This window comes from Corvus moneduloides, chromosome 1, assembly GCF_009650955.1.
Source record: "Corvus moneduloides isolate bCorMon1 chromosome 1, bCorMon1.pri, whole genome shotgun sequence".
Classification (NCBI taxonomy): domain Eukaryota; kingdom Metazoa; phylum Chordata; class Aves; order Passeriformes; family Corvidae; genus Corvus; species Corvus moneduloides.
The window spans coordinates 53263731-53284483 of NC_045476.1; the positions used below are offsets into that span (position 1 = coordinate 53263731).

Below are 20753 nucleotides of genomic sequence, written 5' to 3' on the forward strand. Positions count from 1 at the left end.
CCTACATTGTTTTTGGTAACTCCTGTTTGTTTGGAGCCTGTCACCTATAGTATCACCTAAAACTTGTTATTTCTCTTGTTAGAAGGTGCTGAATAACCATCTCTCATTCTAGGAATTTGCTTGAGCCTGAGTCAGTGATGCTTGGTGCACCGTGGCTGTCGTCATCTTTTAAACTGAAGATGGCAATTATCAGAGAATATTTGATACCAAGTCTTTGAGCACTGTTTACAGTTGTATATCTGAATAGAGCATGTGACTGTTTCAGGCTTAGCACAATGGGGTTTTTGTTGGGGTTTTGTCAAAGTCAAGAAGTCAGACCTCACTTTTGTGGTTTCTGAAACCTGTCAGAGTGGCTTTTGGAGTCCACAGTAGCATCTGTTTCTTTTCTCAAGGGACTTCAAATGTTTTGCTACCCATTACTGCACCTACAAGTATCTGAACAGAACAGCTTGACCATATTCAAAACTGTATAGTAAATGAACAGATCACTGTATCACTAGAATGAGTTGTGCATTGACATCAGGAAAATACATTCTCCTCTTTGTCAGTCGAATCAAGAATACACTTGTCTGAGTGCTCTTTCCTGTTCTGTGCTTTACCAGGGATTGTGTCTTTGTCTCTGAAACAAGGAGAGAAAAGGGTTCAGCAATGTGAATTTTAAGTGTAGACTGTAGTCCTTAAGTGAACTTGATAAATCAAGTAGAGCTGACTAAAAGGTTTCTAATACTACTTGTACTACTTCTAAAGGTAAGAAAAATTGAGTCCTAATTGGCCCATCCCTACTTCTGTGTGCAAACTACTACAGAAGAGAAGATGAGCATTTACTAGGGACTTAAGGGTCTCTTGTGGGTCTGATGCATCCTAATGGAATGCTCACAAGTTTACTTTGTCCCTATTCTGGGGTGAGTTGACACATTTGGCTGATGATTCATAAATAGCTTAACTTTCTGTTCCATGTTTCCCTTAAGCTAATTTTTAAATTTTTTTTAAGCAAACAATACAGACTTCCAAGCAGATACTTTACAGATTAGGTAAGGATGCAGTATATGCTTTCTCTTCTCTTCCAGCAATTCCCAGAGGGTGGGACTTGAGCAGTTTTTGGCTCCTGGTTTTGTTCTTTCCAGCTCGTGACTTTCCCTAGCAAATACCTAATACTGCGGTTTCAGAAGGTCAATTCTGCAGAACTCAAGAGTTCGTTTTTATCCAAGTCCAGCCTCCTTGTACTTAATCCAGATGCACATGCATTCTGTGGATGAATTCTGCAAACACTGGATAGCTGTCAAGAGCAAGAAAGCCACCTATTGTGAGAATTTATTTTTAAAGAAAAACCTGTGCATGTGTTGTCTGTGATGTCCTTCAAATGCATGATTTGATATTATTATATTAAAGTCTTGAGTGATGTGTATGAAAATCCAAAGCCGTTTAAGTAGATGGATGCATTAGTAAGTTTGCAAGAGAATATGTCTTAATTTGTCTTGGCTGGCCCTCCACCAGCTCAGTGCCTAGTAACTTTTTCTCCCTCCTCTATTAAAAACCAGGAAGTTCAGTAAGTTCCTGATGTATTTGTGCTGTAATGGGTGAGGGGGGGAAAACTACCTTCTTAGGGACTTTGCAGAAGTCTCTTCTAAATGAGACTTGGCTTTTGTCAGATAAATTTCCTTGGTATCTTATTTGAGTTGTAATACTCACCTTGAAACAAACCAAAAATTGGTTCTATAAGGAGATTATAAGACTTATATTATTGTATTAGAGCAAGACCAATTGACAGCTCTCAGAGGCTGCTTAGGACTTGGGCATTGTTAATTATTATTTATTATAAATCCTTTCTTTGGCTGCTAATCCAAGTTGAGAGTCTTGCGGAAAATACTCCAAAGTGCTTTTAACTCAGAAGGCGCAAGCATACAGGTTGTATTAGCCATATAAATATAAACAATTAGCCATGTGTTAGCTAGACTGCATAAGCTATGCCTGCTTTCATGTGGCAGTTATGAAGATAAGACCTGCAATGAGAGAGTATCACCTAAAGTGGCTTTACTTCATGTGTGAGACAAGTTAATAACATATATGTGTCTAACAAAAATTCAACAGAGATGAACCACCTGGCTGTTACTGAGTTGCATCACAAGTGGTTGTGTGGTATTTAAATAATTGAGACTTCTTGATCTTTCCAGTAACAATCTTCATCAGGGCATCCAAATGAACAAGGAGCATGGGGACATTTGAAGCGGCTTGTCACGTTTAATCAAAGTGGTGTTTGATTTATGGTGACAAAAGCAAGTTGTTTTTAAAGAAATTCTCAAACTCCACTCATTTGAAATCTTTGCAGGGACTTAGTAGGAAGAGACCAAGGAAAAAATACTCATTTAAAGAGAATAACATGCTGATCTTAAAACAAGACTTCTATTGGAAAAATGCTGTGTAGTAGTTGAATTTTCATTACAGTTTTGGCATATATAAAGTATATTCTTAATACAATTTTACTTTTTTTTTTTTTTTTAATAATCCCCAAAGTAGCAGGTATTTGTTTTATCCACTTTATGTTGCTTTAATTCTGTAGTGACTGGGACATCTCATGCTTAACAGTGGCCTATATCTGCAGTTATATCCACTGAAACAAAGCTGTAATTAAGGCATGCTTTTTTAATCCTCTGGGTCTTTTTTTTTTTTTTTTTTCTGTAAAAGGTTATTTTGGTCCACTTAGTGTTAGAAATCCCATTTTAGACTTACTTTTTGTAAACTTTTTGTGGGCTTCAGCAAAAAATTGTGTTGTTAAGTGAAATTTGTTAATCCTCCTTTTGGAACAGTCTTCGTTTTTCCAACTCTGTCCAAATATTGTGCTGGTCCAACTTGATCTGTTATTTAACTAGGACAAATGAGGCAGTCTTCAGCAAAGCAGTAGATTGTCTGCCTGTTTAAATAGATCCCACACAGCTGATGTGTGAAATTGAGGCTTTTTTTTCCTTCTAGGGGACATCAATCTAACACATAATCTTTATTTTCATGGAAAATGTTTTTAAAGTTAGAGTTCTTATTTGTGATACTCAAATGTGTGTTGCTGTGGGCTAAACAGGTATATATGGATTTTTTAGTGCATAAAGGTAAAATATGGACAGTCTATCTCCTGTGTGTTTCGACTGCCTTAACTCTCAATGGAATGCCTCTGCTACTTTAAAAATAAATATAAAAGATCTGATCAGCAAAAACTTTGCCCTGTTTCTTTTTTATAGATGTCATTTCAAAAGTTCATGCTTTTGCAAAAAAAAAAAAAAAAAAAGTCACCTTTAAATAGTTAGTCTTAAAATTAGTCATAAAAACTTAGTATTCTTACTCCAATGGATAATGCCAGCCAAGGATGCTCTTACTGTTTTTACTGGTCAAATGAAACCTCTCTGCTCTGGGAACCTTTAATCTGAAAATAATGCTTGATGAATCACTAGAGATAGGTGAGAAAAAAATGCATCTCTTAGATAAATGTGATATCAGCTATGGACTTGGTGTATCCAGGACTCCTCTTGACTCCAAAAATGGGATTTTTGCTTTGAACAATCAATATTAGGACAGGTATTTGTGGTGTTAGTAGGGCTCAGTAGGGAATAGTTACGATTGTCAGCTGTGCTGAAGCATGAGACGCTGCAAAAACCTTTGTCCACCTTTATAGGAATGAAAGTAGGGCTAGTAGATTGTGGGCTTCTGTAGGAACTGGTAAGGTGTTTGCTTCAGTAACTGTAGTAGGACTAGCCTTTGTGTTTGTTAGCACGTGGTATTATCCTTAAAAGTTTCCCTTCACAGCAGAGTCTCTCACACAACCTATGCCGAGTATTCAGAGGTTGCTCCTCTGTATTTTCATTGTTACATCTTCAGAGACTGTCAGTGCTGATCAGAAAGACTTGGTATTTAGCTAGATGAATATTCTTCATGGCAATCCTTCCTATTTCTTTGTTGATAAAGGGTGATAGGATGGGTGAGGTTTGAATGGATCTTTGGTGATTCTGAAGTCCAGCCACCTTAGCTCGAAGTAGTGAAAATTGGAACAGGTGTCTGGCTGCTCAGGATCTTATCAAACTGGGTTTTCAATGTCTCCAGGGATGGAGACTGCTCAGCCACTCTGCCACTTGAGGCAATTTTCTGTGCTCTGAGATCCAGGGCTCCCGGGGGCTGCTCTTGCTGGTAACAACAGAAGCAAAGATGGCAGTGAATACCTTGGCCTTTTCTGTATCTTCTCTCAGCAGATCCCTTGCTAATTCAGTCATGGAGCCCTAGTTTTCCTGTTGCTGATGATATTTTTGCAAAAGCCCATGAACCATTCTAGAACATTGCTGATCCTCCTTCTTGCATTGATCCTTCTTACTGGGATCCTGTGATCTCCTTTGTCATGGTCATTGCAGCTGTGTCTGCCCTGACCTTGATTGACATCACTGGCCAGTTTTGCCATGTTTGTAATTATGATGTTCAGCAGAGGGCCTGCCCTTGGCTCCTCAGTCACCTGTTTCAGGAAGTGATAATCAATGCAGTCCAAAAACCACTTGGGTTGCTTGTTTCCTCTTCTGCTACCTTTCCAAGAGATAAGAGGGTAGTTCATGCTCCATGTGAGCACCAGGTGCCTGTAAATGTGAGGCTTCTTCAGCTGTATGAAGAGGGCTTCCTATGTTTTGTCTTGCTCAGGTGATGAGTAGCAAACACCTGCCATAATGTCACCCGTGTTTGTTCTGCCCTCTCATCTGTGACCTGTAAGCTCCCAGCTGTCTCATCGTCCACAGCAGGGCCAAGCTCCATGTGTCCCTGCTGCTCTCCCAAATAAAGGATGGCTTTCCTGCCTCGCAATCCTTAAAGAACCCATATCCAGCCATGGCAGTAGTCTGGTCTCCAAAAATCAAGTGCTTACGCTTCCTTGCCCTTCCCTATTGTCCTTTCATCCTCCAAAGGCAGTGTTCTTGTAAGCTTTGTGCACACTAGTGTATCTTTCTAGGGTGGTGAGAGGCTGTTGCCACAGCTGATTTCGCCTGTCCAGGTCTGTTATTTGATGATCATGCAAGTGAGGAGAAGGGGGCATAGAAGTCTCTGGTTGCCTTATGGTATTATTGTGTATTAAAATGATTCTTAAAATGAAATTGCTGAACAGCCTGTTCGATTCCTTTTGCCATTCATGTCTGAATAGTCATTTCCACAACCCTGTCTGTGCATTGAAAGCTTTTGGCCACTACTTAAAACCTTATTTAAGTTTGTGCTTCCCCACTCCTCTTGCTTTGGAGTGTTATAGTGAGCTCTTGCTATTATCATATCTGGTTCTTGTCCCTTTAGGATTCTTAAAATATACTGTATATAGTCTGTATATGCTCTATTACAGTCTGGATTTCAGAACAAAATATTTGTATTTGTGTTATAAAAGGCAGTTCTTCCCTCTCATCTTTTCCTTGCGTGTCATTCATGGGCAAGCCCATACTTGGATATCAGTACTTCAAAACTAGTTTTAAACTGGCAAAGTAAAACTGGACTGATGCCTTAAGAGGCCTCCTAGAAACAGAGACTAGACAGGAGTAAGGGAATAAAAGAGGTATTTATTTGAAAGGCCTTCAAAGGTGCACCCTGGGGAGCCTGAAGCTATTCTCAAAATGGACCCCAAGATGAACCCCAGGTCACGAGTTCTTCACTCTTTTATAGGTTTGGTTCATTTGCATAGCAGGATTAATTCTCCAATTAAAGCTTCAGTTTTCCCCACAGCTTAGCCCCATCTTTAGAGGCTCTTTGGTTTATACTTTTTTGCCTAGGACAGTCTTGGTGTCCTTGGAAAGCAGGGCCGGAGAGGCTTTGTTATGTCTACCTAGCATGAGAGAGCAGAAATTAACAGGCTACAAGAAACTACACCAAGCAATACAGAATTTGAAAAATACAAAGGTTAAAACCTAAGGCATCAGGATGGGATATCTGCCATGACTGAACATTTCACCAAGACAGTGTTTATTTTTTTCTCAGATGAGTATTTAATTTTGTCTCTAGTTGAAATCCATGGGCACAGTTTGGATAAGCTAACAGCATGCTCTTTTAGTAGTTTTGTATCTTAATGCTATATTGGTCTTTTGTGTCAGAATAAGCTGCTCCAAGGGACAATTGTTTTTAAGTGATTTCTCAAAATTGAAGAGAAATCAGAAATTAGTTTCTGAAGACACTCTGCATCTCCTGTGTTCAAGTCCTACTGCTGATGATCTCCCTCTGTCTGAGATTGGGTAGAGTGTTGGGCTGGGGAGTCCGTCTTAGGCTCCATGCTGAGGCAGCAGGCTCATTGTCTTGCAGTTGCCATGGTGGGGGAGGACTGAAAGGTTTCCATCCGCCTTTATTTCAGTGACCTTTTCCACGTAGGAATAGCAGTTGACTAGGAAAAACCTAAATAGTCATTTCTCTTCAGTCCGTACAGTTTCCTCTCAAGTTCTGTAAGCTGAAAAATAAATTGAAATTGAGGAGGTAATATTTTTTGTTTTCAGAGTGCCATTTCTGCAAATCTTTGGCTTACTGAGCTTTCTACACAGTACATAGTTGGAATTTATTAAACTGCTGTATGTGAAAACTCTTGTGTTTAATGCTTCCACCAGCGTAGATAAGTGAGGTACAATAAAAGTTCAAAGTAATGTCAGCATGTAAAATGTTAAAAAGTAAAAGCATGATAAGATTCTTTAAATATTCACAGAGACTTAATTTTCATCATCTGCTTAATGCAGTGACTGGAGTATTCACAACTGTGTTTGCTTACTCTTTCAGGCTGAAGGTTTTGAAGCAGATGTTGGAAGATGTTAGCTGTGGATACTGGGGTTGTGGAGGAGTGGTTATCAGAGTTCAAGGTAATACACTCTCGGGTCTTTGGCCAGAAGTGTTTGTATCACTGCTAGTGAAGTATGCAGGAGTACTTGCATCCTGTAGAAAATGAAAAATAGTAACCTTGGTGTCTCAGTTTTGGAGACAAAACTTCAGGAGGAAACACTCCAGAGTGAGTGTCTCCTCCAAAGGGAAAAGGGCCTTCCCTTTTCCTCCACCAATGAGACAAGTGGGTCACAGCAGATGAAAGTGGAAAAAAACCAAACTGTTTATTAACACCAAACAAAACCAGGGTGGAACAGGGGAAAAAAAACCTCAAAATACAGCAAATGCCCAGAGAGGGAACGGACACCCGGGCTCAGACCAGCCAGGGCCACCCTATGGGCCCGCCGGAGCCACCTGCAGGCTCCCCGGACCAGCGAGGACGGAAGGGAGGCAGTGAGGCAAGGGGGGCAAGGGAAGGGAAAAAGAACAAGACAAACCAACAGAACCTTTCTCCTGGTAGCCAGAACACAAAAGAAACCCAAAGAGCAGCATAGCACTCCCAGTGCACTCCCTCCCGAGCCCCAGAGACCCCCGAGCCGTTGGGCTGAACCGTTCAATGCCCCCTCGGGTCCATGGCTCTGACCCCGGCCCCAGGTCCATCCAGTGTCCTTGGGCATTGAGCGGACGGTTAAGGAATAAAGCGGCTTCATAACATCACCCCAGAACGTTCCACCCCTTGTTCCATACCGTCTGCTCAATGCCCAAATTAATACAATTCAGCTTTAAACACACACGTTTATACATATATATACAGCTAGGAATTGGATCTCTCGGGCAGGTCCCTTGACTTTGTTCTTTTGATGGCAAAGCTGGCTTCCAGGAGAATCTGGATGATCTTCTTTCCCAAATACCTCCAATGCTGTGTTCCCCCATACAGTGATGTCATCAATGTACTGCAGGTGTTCTGGAGCCTCACCCTTTTCCAGTGCAGTCTGGATCAGTCCATGGCAAATGGTGAGACTGTGCTTCCACCCCTGGGGCAGCCGGTTCCAGGTGTACTGCACACCCCTCCAGGTGAAAGCAAACTGAGGCCTGCACTCTGCTGCCAGAGGAATGGAGAAAAACACATTTGCAATGTCAATGGTGGCAGACCATTTTGCTGCTTTGGACTCCAGCTTGTATTGGAGCTCCAACATGTCTGGCATGGCAGGGCTCAGCAGTGGAGTTACTTCATTCAAGCCGCAATAGTCCACAGTCAATCTCCATTCCCCTTCTGACCTGCATACAGGCCAAACAGGGCCTTGAGTGAGTGAAGTGGGCCTTGCTGACCGCCCCTTGGCTCTCCAGCTCACCAATCATTGTGTGGATGGGAATCACAGCATCTCTATTTGTCCGGTACTGCCGTCAATGCACTGTCAAGGTGGCAATTGGCACTCACTTCACTACCTTCAGGAGCCCAACTGCAGAAGGATTCTCGGTCAGCCCAGGCAAGGTGTTCAATTGCCGAATGCCCTCTGCCTCCACAGCAGCTATTCCAAAGGCCCACCTGAGTCCCTTTGGGTCTTTGAAATACCTACTCTGGAGAAAGTCTATGCCCAGAATACACGGGGCCTCTGGGCCAGTCACAATAGGATGTTTCTTTCACTCTTGTCCAGTTAGGCTCACATCGGCTTCAAGCAGTGACAACTGCTGCAATCCCCCTGTCACTCCAGAAATAGAAACCGGTTCTGCCCCCACGTGTCTCGATGGAATCAAAGTGCACTGCGTGCCCGTGTCAACCAAGGCTTCGTATTTCTGTGGTTCTGATGTGCCAGGCCATCGGACCCACACTGTCCAAAAGACACGATTTTCCCTGGCCTCTGCCTGGCTAGAGGCAGGGCCCCTCTAATCCTGGTTATCATTTGAACCTTGAGCTGTTTCCCTTCTGGTGGAGCTCCCTGTCTCAGCATTACCATCCTTCAATTCACATACCCGTGCTGCCAGGACAGAAGTTGGTTTTCCATCCCACCTCCTCATGTCTTCCCCACTGTCACACAGGAAGAACCACAGTTCAGCTCTCGGGGTGTACCCTCTCTCCCTAGCCGTGGGACGTCTGCTTCTGATAAGAGGGCCTCTGGTCTGCACGGATGCGATTTGGAGAAGGCCCTCTTTCAGCTCCTTCCTGAGTTTCTGATGAGTCTTGTCCATCCTATCTTCCACCCTCTGTATGGTCTCTGACAGACTCTTTTCCACAGCTGCGATTCTTGCTTGTGTTGGGCCGTGCACAGTGTCTGCATACGCCCAGAGCCTCCTCACCATAGTACTCACTGTCTCATCCCCATATCACTGGTGTACATTTTACCATGTCAGGGCTCCTAATTGCTTGGTCACCTGAGAATATGATCTCTATCACTGCCAGTTCTCTCAGGCATTGAATCCCTTGTTCCATGGTTTTCTAGGGGTTTAGCTGCAGCTGGAGATCTTTCCAGCACGGGTATCTTTCCTTCACGCTTCTTAAGAGCCGTGTCCAGAGACTGAGAGCTTCAGGGCCCCTTGTCATCCCTTGGTCAATACTTAGGTTGCGTGACAGGGATCCCAAATGCCTCGCTTCAGTGCCATCCAGAACTGTACCATTGCCTGCAGCATCCCAGATTTGGACCATCCAACTTAATATAGTTTCATCAGGCCATGGAGTGTAATCTTTCCTCAGGGTACAAAGGCTCTCTATGGACAGGGACTCAGTGATGATTTCAGGTTCAGATTCCTCTGCTGGCTGTGAAGGTCCTGGCTGCCCTTCATTATCCACTGAGCAAATGGATTTGGCTTTGTGTTTCTTTCGCTGGGCAGGGGCAATCGTTATTGGTTTAGGCTCCCCATCTGCTTTAGCTGCAGCCGGAGTGATTGGGGTGTCTGCCGGCTTATTCTCCTGCTCCTCTGGCTATATCTTCTGCCCTACAGTATCTAGCAGGATGCGGTAAGCGTTAGCCAGGACCCAGCACATGGCAATGAGCTTTTTCTTTTCATCAGCATTGTTATTGCAGCTTTCCTTCAGATACTTCCTCACCTCAGCTGGATTCTGAATTCATTCAGGAGGGAAGTTCCAGGCTACTGGGTCAGAAAACTGCTTCAGGGTCTGGCCTATGTCCTCCCATACCCCACACCACTTAGGATTTTCCACAACTGGGTAGGTGTCTGGGCAACCCCTCTGGAAATCTCAGCCCTTATTTTAGACAAGCTGGAGACCACATAGAGAAACCCTGCTAGATAACATCATTAAAAAGTGGTATATTTAACATCCAGGGGAAACTGGACACTTTCAAAAGGTGACGTGCCAGATCTGAAAGGGAAGAAGGAGATGAAGGGCTGGGAATTATCATCCCCTGCTTTACCCCTAACAAACTGGGTGTAATTGCTAATACATTCCAAAAGGAAACTACCAGGGCCAGGATGGAAAAACAACATAACATACACATTCTCAATGGTTTCCATTACTTCAGACAAACTTCGAGAGATCACTAACACCAAGCATGTTAAAATGGCTGTCCTGATTCTTATTCCTGACTTACAAAAGGTGTAAGCCAGGGACCTGACTGCCCATAGCTGTGGACATGTACTTATGGTTAGGTTCCATAGAAAAACTATTAAATCAAACAGTGTGGTTTTACTGATGTGAACTCACTACAAAAGTTATTCAAACCAAAATGTTTTTTTCCGCTTTCACGTGCCCAATAAGTTGGGCACCAAATTTATTTCTCGGTTTTGGAGACAGAACTTAAGGAGGAAACACTCTGGAGTGAGTGTCTCCTCCAGAGGGAAAAGGGCCTCTCCCCTTTTCCTCTACCAATAAGACAAGTGGGTCACAGCAGGTGAAAGTGGAAAAAAACCGAACTGTTTATTAACACCAAACAAAACAGGGTAGAACAGGGGAAAAAAAACCCTCAAAATACAACAAATTCCGGGAGAGGGAACAGAGACACAGTCTCGGACCAGCCGGGGCCACCTGCAGGCTCCCCGGACCGGTGAGGACGGAAGGGAGGCAAGGGGGGAAGGGAAGGGAAAAAGAACAAGACAAACCAACAGAACCTTTTTCCCGCTAGCCAGAACACAAACCCAAAGAGCAGCACAGCGCTCCCAGCACTCCCTCCTGAGCCCCAGAGACCCCCGAGCCGTGGGGCTGAACCGTTCAATGCCCCCTCGGGTCCATGGCTCTGACCCTGGCCCCGGGTCCATCTTAAAGGCACAGCGTCCTTGGGCATTGAGCGGACGGTTAAGGAATAAAGCGGCTTCATAACGTCACTTGGGTTTTGCTGAGATCATGTGACAAATACAAATGTCTGCTTTGAAAGGATTTTTTTCCTTGCCTCTTTGGGGTGACTTACTTCCTGGCAGAGAGCAGTGAAACTGTGTATCATAGGTGAATGCTTTTACTGGTTTGAGTACCAGACTTGACTGTAGGTTTTGCTCCTGGTCTGCTTAGATGCGCTAGAAATACGTTCTCCTGTCTGTGGAGTGGAGTCCTTTGAAGGACTGGAGTTAAAAAGTACTGTAAGACTTATGTACATTTAAATGTACATCTTCTAAAGAGTTAAAAAGATTAGATTTTACCTTCTTAAGTACTGGCATAAAATATGTTTAGTGTTAGAGAGGAGCTGGAATTTGCATCAACTGGAATTTGTGTTTTTCCAGATTAATATTGTATCTGGTAATAATGTTCACTACCTGTGTACAGTTGGTCTTGAGAACTCCTTGAAGTATGGATCTAAAAACTGTAAAAGTTTCACAGGACTGACATCTCACTGTGAAATTTTAGTGGGGGTTGCATTTTTGCAACTTGTTTTTTATCCATTTCCCATCCGCTGTCATTACATTCTGTATGAAACTGCAAAATGATAGGATGCAGTGTGTCTTCTGGCAATGGTGTGAAAATGTGAGGATTTCTTTGTGAAACAAAGTTTAGTTTATAGTAAACTCTGATAAATAGTAACTTGTGATGGAAAATAGTTGTTGAAATAGCTGTCATACTTTAATGATAGAAATTGCTTATAATATTTTTATTTCAGACACTGCCAGAAGCATCCATATCCAGCTATGCTACCAGCTTGAAAGACAAGACTGCTTTGATTTCGTCTCTTTACAAAGTAATTCAGGAGCCACAGAGTGAAGTGAGTATTTTGGATCTCTCACCCAAAATGTCTGACATAACACTAGCAGAATGAAACCAAGACCTTGCATGCTAGTTAATTGATGAATAGTCGCCTTCAAAAAGTTTGTTCTTAGCAATGACATACTATCATGCGAAAAAAAATTGTAAGTTTTGTAACCTGCTGATCGTAGATAATCCTGTAGGTCACACTCATGGGCTTCAGGACTTGGATATAGAATAGAGAAATACATTAAGGAATTGAAAAGATGTTTGTGTCTGACAGAATTCTTTCTGTAATTATCACTTGAATGTGGATCTCTGGGTGTCAGAAGCTTGTCTATTACAGTGGAAGAGAAAAAAAGTTAGGTTAGCTATCCTTTTTAAATTGTTCCTTAGGTTTTAGGTTCTTTATTGTTTGAAATACATACAATATAAAGACCAGGATTTATACAGTGGATGTACCCTTACTGAAATGATGGCAAGATACGAAAAAAATGGTGGGGAAAGGGGCAGGTTTTCTCAGTACCGGTACCAAGAAGGTTCCACATCCCATGACTGCCCTTGTTTTAAAGTGTCCAGGTGTGTTCAGAACATCCTGAGCTGAGTTTAGTTGTGTGTTGTTAACTGCTTTCTACCATCCAGAAATCCTTTTGTGCATTATTTTAAAATTGCACCAAATCCTTGATTCCTCTTCTGAAAAGACCCAAGGCATCTTTCCAAAGTTTGAGATTATGCAAATACTAAAGGTCAGAGGATAAAATGCTTTCAGTTAATGCTTTTAGAGAGAATGCTGATAGTGAAACTCCCAGGTTGTCCAGCAAAGAACAAATGTAATTTTAATTTGCTGCTCAGAAAGGCATTCTGAGTCATTCCAACTACTGAGTCAAGCCTGTCTGGTCTTCAGAATATGTATCAAAATGTAAATTAATCAGATGAGTCTCCCTGTTGATAGCCTAATTAATACTTTCATATGTTCTTTGATTTCTTACTAGTTCTGGCTATCACTAGGTTTCTCAGGAGCCTTAGCAGCAGGATTCTGCTGCTAATTCTGCTTGAAAAGGTTCTTGGGATAATTCCAGGGGCAAGGTATTTCTCTGTTAGTGAGACTTTGAATTGAAATGAAAAGCCGGTGCTGACACTGAGTGTTGGGCTGTCTTGGGAAAAAGTCCTAACATCTTTTTTGGGCTGTTCCCCAAGTAGCTGGTATTTTGTGGAAGAGGCGACTTGGATCTTTCCACATTGTGAAAATAATTACAAACTAGCAGTTAAAAAGAAGAGTAATATCTTTTAACTGTTCTTTGAGATCTGTTTGCTGCATTGTGTAATGTCAGCTTGCTGTCCTCTCTTATCTCATGGATGTGTGCTGCAAAGGGTAAGGATTAATGCCTCAACACTACAAATACTGCTGGGTTTAAAAGTGGACAAACAACCCCATTTGTACACCTTCGAATATATGTACTTATAATAATTATCAGTACTGTAAAATTGTCATTCATCTTGTTTTGCGGGATGGATGTGTTCTTTTTTTTAAGCATTTGAAAAGTAATCATGTGTATTTGCCTCTGTAACTGCATTTTCCTGCTAGTTCATATTTTCTTTTCATATGGGTTGTTTTGGCTTGCTTTTCCAAAAAATTAATTACCCATTTGTAAGATAAATGTACTACTTGTTTAACATCCACTGCATAGTAGCTGCATAGACTATGTTAGTTACTTTTGAGGTTCCTGGGCCACTACTAGGTGAAAAAGGTAGTTCAATGAAGGGAGAGTCTTCAGAAGATGAGAAGATTTAAAGGACTTATAACTGACTAAAAACTCCCAACAGTAAAAAATAATTAAATAAATATGTGACAGGTTTTTCTTCAAACATTGAAGATTTTCTACTTTTTACTTAAAACACTCTTGCTGTCTTTTTAGATAGGAGCCATGCAGGCATTTGCATTAGGAAACAGCAAGCGTTTGGAGTGTCTAACACACTTGGGTGCAGCTTAAAAGGACGAGGGATGAAATTGCTTGGACATTCTTCTGTTCCAGCATTAAAAAATGTCTCATACCTTTTAGAACTTTGCAGTTCAAAATGGTATCTTGAAACAGCAACAGTCATTAGTGTGTTTTGATATTAGGTTGTAGCATGTGGTGGCATTTTGAGGAAGAAAACCTGGTTTTGTACTGATTACGCATTAAATGTGCTGATACAAAGCTGTCTCAAGTGAGATAACGATGTAAACATGGATACCTTTCACAGCTATTTATGTGCCTTTTAAAGTTCAAACACATCATTCAGAGCTGATACTTCATTACGGGAAGGATGCAAATTGTGTGAAAAATGTAAGCTGAAGATGGAATGCAGATCTGCTGGTAAAGTTTTCTAGAAGGATCGTTGCTGTACTGCTCTTAAAACTGGTGACTAATTTAGCTCAGCATGGCTTTTTTGCCTTTACTGTAGATTTTTCAGAGATGGTTTTTCCCTAAGTGAAGCTATATCTCTCAGAAGCTAAAAGTTCCTCTTTTTTTAGAATGGATCAGATTGTCCCAGATTACTTCTTAAAAAAGAACTCAAATCTGCTAAGATCTTTAAGTTTCAGAAGTAACTTTGGGAGTTAAGAAATGTTGACTTGACTTTTTTTTGTGTTCAGGAGGAAAAGCTTAAGAAAGCAAGCAGGTATTTTTCTAGCACGGTCTTCTGGTCATTTTACCTCCTTTGCTTCAATAAAGGGATGAATATAGAATTTGCTTCCTTATTTTTCCTACAAACTTACTATACTAAAACTAAAGTTGTGACCTAGACAAATAGCAGAACTGAGTTTAGTAGTTCAGCTGGCTTTGAAAGTACCTGCTGATTTGACAATATTTTCTTACTGGAGAAAATTAGGGAATCTCCTAATTTCCATACATTGACATGTGGTGGTTAACACAGTGCTTCATCCTTATAGCAGAGGTAGGTGGTAGCACAAGAAGGCACGTTAAATCCAGGGACACAGTGCAGGCTGATAGCATCATTGTTTTAAAATCTTTTTTTAACTTGATCTAGCTCAGTGCATTACTTCCAGTTCAGTGTTTTACATCCATTTGTATCTTAGCTTAACAAATTTGATTCTAAAATTACTCTTGAGCTTCCCATTTCTGTCTCAAATGTATAAATACATTGAAGCTTCTAGAAGATTTTAATGAGAGTGGGAAAATAAACTAATTCTGTTGTGTAGTAAGTTTTTGTAATACTTGGAATTTAAGTGTTATACGGCTCTTGTCACTAGGTGGGTAAAGCTTCTAGCAATTTTTGTGTATTTTTTGACCTTGTGACCTTTTGTTCAGGTATTTTTCCTGTATATTAGAGAAATTGAGTGCATGGTATGAGGTGTGTGATAACTATCCTCTATTTGTGCCTTTGAGGCTGGAGAAAGTGAGTCAAAAATGAGGCAAAGCAGCCACTGGAATTTTTTATTCACATGGGATGAATGGCTTTACGTTTATCATCCAAAAGTACGCTATGAGCATGAAGGTTTGTAAGGTGACTTGAGCAGTTATTGTATCAGTCACTCCCTAATAAATAAAATGTCATTTTTATCAGTTTACAGTTTTGGCTAAAGGATTGATGCAGACAAAGTTGCAGATTTTTGTAATGTTTTATTCATTCGCAATTGTAACTTGTATTTCAGCTTCTGGAGCCAGTTTGCCATCAGCTCTTTGAGTTCTATCGCAGTGGTGAGGAACAATTGCTACGGTTTACGCTGCAGTTTCTGCCAGAATTGATGTGGTGCTATCTTGCTGTCTCAGCCAGCAGAGATTTGCAGAGCAGTGGATGCATAGAGGCTCTTCTCCTAGGAGTTTATAACTTGGTTTGTATTTCAAGATTTTGTTTCAGAATTGAAATGAAGTGATTATTTCAGTCTCAACTCTTCAAATTAGTGTCCGTCAGAAATCTACAACATGAACTTTCATTCTTTGGTCAATATTTTCTCTGCTCCTTCTGTGGTTCTTAAATTTTTTATTACTTATTTCTTGGTATGGTGATTAAACTCACATTCTGCTTGAGAACTTTTCGAGGCACTGCTTTTGAAATTGTTGCCTGTATTTTCTGGGATATTTTGACTATCTAGACTAAAACCACAAGAAAATTACATTCAACTAATACTTGACTGCTGAACAGATTGCTTAGCTTTGAGAAATTAAAGGTCTCCATTTTGAAATAACCTTGACATTTAAAAAATATTTTACATGAAAATATCGTGTTTGTTGCTATATCTGTGCTTTGAAGAACAGAATTAATAAGGAACCCTTAAAAGCACCATATTTTAGTCTTTTTATGGTTATTTTAAAATACTTAGTGTTTTATTATGTCTGTTGGAGTTCTTGTTAGTGTAGTTTCTTCTGGTGGTTTTAGGAAGGCTTTTTGTGAAGTGAAATAGTGATGAACTTCAAGTCTCCTCATTCTGAAAATGTGGAGAAGGCAGCTGCTATCCATCTTCTAGAAATAATCACAGGTGTCTTCACCAAGCAGGTGAAAACGTTTTTTTCACCCAGGAGTCTAATTTGAAAGACCTGAGCCCTGTTCCACTCCTCTTGAGGCAGAGTACAGGCTTCCTGCCTGTTATCTGACAAGAAGAACGTTCCTGAAAAGCTTTTGATCTTATCTTATGCCTTAAGGCGATTCACTCCTTTATATCCATGATGAAGTCATGGAATAATAAGATGGTTCATGGATGTGGCTGTAATCACTTGTTTTTCTCCCAGAAGAGATTACATTTACAGTTAAGCTTGAAACCAGTCTGGTAACATCCTCTCTTAGCTGTGAACAGTTTCTTTCTCAATTAGTAACTCAGCTTTCCATCTCCAGCTGCCCCGGGTCATAAGAATTCCACAGCAAGCTTCTCTAGGAAGGTGTAGATCAGTGTGACTTTTGTGAACTTTTTTCCCCATTCTGCTTTAAGACATAATGAATGCTTCTGGTAAAACAGTGCCACAGTACTCACGCTGACTTCTTCCCTGCTGTTGATGTTGTATAAAATTTATAACAGAAACAATCATGATGGTATTGTTCTTTAGTATACAGGTTGAAAAGGTAGTAGGTGACCTGCTTAGATACTTATTTTCTCTTTAACCAACTACTTTTATGTTTTCAAAACCGAGGAAATACGAAGCCTAATATAAATAATAATTCCTATGTAAATACGTACGGTGGACTCTTGGAAACTTAACATGTTCAGTTGGAGTCCTGCAGTTTCTTACTGAAGGAAAACAAAAAATGAAAAATACTGCTTAGAATAATTTTAAATTGGTTACATCGTGAGGGGCATGGAATTATTGTGGCTGAACCTTGAGATCATGAACTGGTTTGTTCTACCTTCAGCTTAGGGACTGTGGTAGTGCATGCAGTTGAAAATTTTTGCTTTCATAGCTGTAGTTTTCAGGGCTTTTTTTAATACACTTCAGATCTTGAAATGCACTCCTGAAACTTAGTTACAAATCTGATTAGAATGAAGAATACAAATATTAATATTTTTAGAATTTAGAAATTTGGATGTAGCCATTTTCTTTTCCTTTCTCCTATATTTTGAGGAACATCTTTTCCACATTGATGCAGGAACAATATTAAAAACTAAAGTATTAGTGGTTTATGTGGAAAGTGGAGGAGCTGTGCAGCTTCTCAGAAGAAACAGCTCTTTGTGCCTTTTTGATCCTTTTCAGTCTTCCTTTACCACTTCATATTTTCTTTTAAGACAGGAGATTTAATAATTACTATGTGAAGCTAGACCTCCAGCCTTCCCAAGGCATGGGCGTTAGGAGACACTGAAACTTCTCTCTAATTATTGCTTCTGGATATATGAAATCAGCTGCTGAAAATTAGAGAAGAGAAAAGTAAAATCTAGCGTGTGGTGTTTGTTACTGGTCAAGTCTGCTTTGGATCTTTGGAAGTTTTTAATTTGAAATACTCCAGTGCTCTTCTGTGGTGCAAAACCACATCTTGTTTTGCCTTACCCTTTAGTCTACTACTGTGGTGGTATCTTTCAGGAAAGTAGCTTCTCTAAAGCTTTGCATCCATGCTTCTTTTAATTCCATAGAGAGTTACCAGACTTGGGCTTTTGCAAATGCTGTGGTCTGCTGCTGTCAAACCATATGAGGCTGCCATCATTCCAGAGCTGTAATATTTCTAAAACAAATTACTCGTAGAGTGATTACTTGATGGTTAATAGTTTTCAGAACAGAACTATTGATTGTTAACCTTCACAATTAGTAAATAGTGTATAATTAAAGAAAGATAATGCTGTTTAAACATGATGTTTACTGTTATTGTTTTTAAGGTGGATTATGCATGCAAATGGATGTGCCCCTTGGCTAGTTATTTGAAGAGTTTTCATAAACAAACAAAATGTGCTGTGATAGAAAGCAAATCGAGAGATAATTTCCAGCTTGCAGCTTGGGTTGTTACAGTATCCCTATCAGTCCTTATAATAGCATTTAACATTTTTGGATGTCTGTTTTCTGTAGTACAGTGTAACCATTGGTATCTCCTGTATTTTTCAGGAGATAGTTGACAAAGAGGGACATAGCAAAGTGCTGAGTTTCACAATTCCATCTTTGTCCAAACCTTCTGTCTATCATGAAGTAAGTAACACCTACAAAGTGAAATTCCTGATTGAGAAGGGCAGTATGCTTTGGAGGCCTGTTTGTTAAGAGCAAAAGTGAAAAGTAGTTTTAACATGTTGTATGATGACATAGGAACATGTTTGTCAGATTTCTGAGTACTGCTGACTGGTCTCTGAGGCCTTTCCAAGATTGAATAGTCATAATTCCAATACCCGTGCAGCAAGTACGTTTTTGTTTTTTTTTCTGAAGCCATATACCTTATCTGGTGTAAAATGACTTCTCTAAACAGTCAGATAACCTTAAACCTGTTGAAAATTTATACATAAATATGGTGACGCTTATTATTGTCTATTTTCACTTGCATTATAGCAAGATTTAAGGTGGACGTGCTCTGAATGACCCTTTTTTCCTTTAGCCTTCCAGCATTGGCTCCATGGCTCTCACTGAAGGAGCTTTGTCACAGCATGGCTTGTCCAGGGTTGTGTACAGTGGACCTCATCCTCAGAGGGAGATGCTGACAGCCCAGAACAGGTGAAATTGTATCACAAGATTTTGTTTGAGGGTCCGTAATGGATCTGAGCTTCTAATTTTTAGTATAGTTGTAGACTGAAGGAGAATAGGTGTATGTTGTGTTTTGTCATGTTTTGTCATTTAAACACGTGTAAATGTAGATGCAGAAAGATCCAGCAGGGCATGTAGAGGAAAAGCTTACGCAGTTTTTGATTTTATTGAAATGCAATGCCAAATCTGTTCAAATAACTCTTAAAAATTCCATGTAAACTTGTTTTCTTTTAAAGAATAAAATTGGTAATGGAATTCCAATGTTTCTTTCAAATCCCAGGTTTGAAGTGCTGACTTTCCTTCTGCTCTGTTACAATGCTGCCTTAAGCTACATGCCTGCAATGTCTCTTCAGTCATTGTGTCAGATTTGTTCAAGGTAATTTCTGTAGGTTGTTTACACTTAAAATGGCATTTCCAACTTGAAAGGCCATCCGTTTGGACTTTTTCTATAAAAACAAGCTTCAAGTTCCCAAAGGCTGCTTTTAAACTTGGCTTCTTTTCATAAGTGTTTACAGTTGCATTATTTGCTATTGAAGTATCTCTTATGTAACTTTGGGTTGAGATCTCAAAATGGGGGAACAATAACCTGGTTTATATGCAGGTTAAGCTTCTTCCTTAAGAGGAGAAGTCAAAGGGAACTGTTTTTTTTTCTAATAACAGCAGTTGTAGTTCTGTTAACTAAAGAAAACCAGAAACATTTTTTAAAATTGTGGTGTATTTTGCATTGCAAGTTTGCTAAATAAATTTGGATGCTGTGCAGGTTGAAACTTTCTTGAAATTATAGTAGGTGTTAAAACTAAAAATACATTAATTTTTATGGATACGTTGAGCATTTCCAAAATCAGCTGTTGCTTCAAAAAACCAAAATAACAACGCCAACACCCCCCCACCCCGACCTCAAAACAAAACAGCTCAGCTTTAATTACAGTGCCTATTTTTTGATCAATTTCTTTTTTCAAATAAGAGAAACGGGTAGTAAACATGTTTGTCTCTAGATTTTCAAAAGTGGACTGTAGGTTAAGGGAAAAATTAGAATGCTCTCCTTAACCCAGGAAACCCAAGAGACCCAGAAGTCAACTGCAGCAACTTTCTTCTAGTTGTAGTTCGTAGTTCTCTCACAACTAAAGGATGATAATGTTTTGCCTGCAAGATTTCCTTCTCTTCAAAGGAGGCAAGAGACCTTGGAGTGTTTGGCAATATTTACAAGAGTCTTTACAAGATCTCTGTTAGATAAACTGCTCTAAAATATGAGGTAAAACATGTTTAGAAGCTAAGGATTGAGGAAAGGAGGCTGATGTTGCTTATTCTGCTTGATTAAGTTTTGATTGTATTTGGAATAAATAATTTCTAAAGCATCCAAAAAAACCACAAGCAAGTTATCAGTAGATGCAAGCAAGTCTTTCTACTTCAAAATGCTGAATGTTTGGGTACTGAATTATTTAATGCTATACAATTTAACTTCTTTCATAGTTCTTCATTCCTGACTGGTTTTGTCATTCTTGTTTCTCTGCTTACTGAAAATCTTACCCTGACAGCATATTAGAATAGACAGCATGTTAGAATATGGGGAATATGTGTCAGAAGTCCAGAATATTTTTAAGTGTCTTGTTTGGATGTGGTGGAATTTATATTCTGCTATTTAAAGATAAAGAATAACTCTGTTAATTGGTTTGAGTAATGTGGAATTTAGGGATTTT

General features: G+C 40.0%; 1 protein-coding gene across 5 annotated transcripts in view; it reads left to right on the top strand.

The window, feature by feature from the left end:
• FAM126A (family with sequence similarity 126 member A) overlaps positions 1 to 20753 on the top strand; it is a 47746-nt gene that overhangs the window by 13286 nt on the left and 13707 nt on the right. For 4 of the 5 annotated variants that reach the window (XM_032109818.1, XM_032109845.1, XM_032109855.1 and 1 more), the window contains exons 2-7: positions 6751 to 6830; positions 11829 to 11930; positions 15567 to 15746; positions 18433 to 18513; positions 18911 to 19026; positions 19337 to 19432. In XM_032109818.1, the coding sequence (XP_031965709.1) occupies positions 6780 to 6830; positions 11829 to 11930; positions 15567 to 15746; positions 18433 to 18513; positions 18911 to 19026; positions 19337 to 19432 (626 nt within the window). In that variant the 5' untranslated portion in view covers positions 6751 to 6779. The remainder of the gene's footprint in view (positions 1 to 6750; positions 6831 to 11828; positions 11931 to 15566; positions 15747 to 18432; positions 18514 to 18910; positions 19027 to 19336; positions 19433 to 20753) is intronic. The other variant, XM_032109840.1, reaches the window with a different exon arrangement.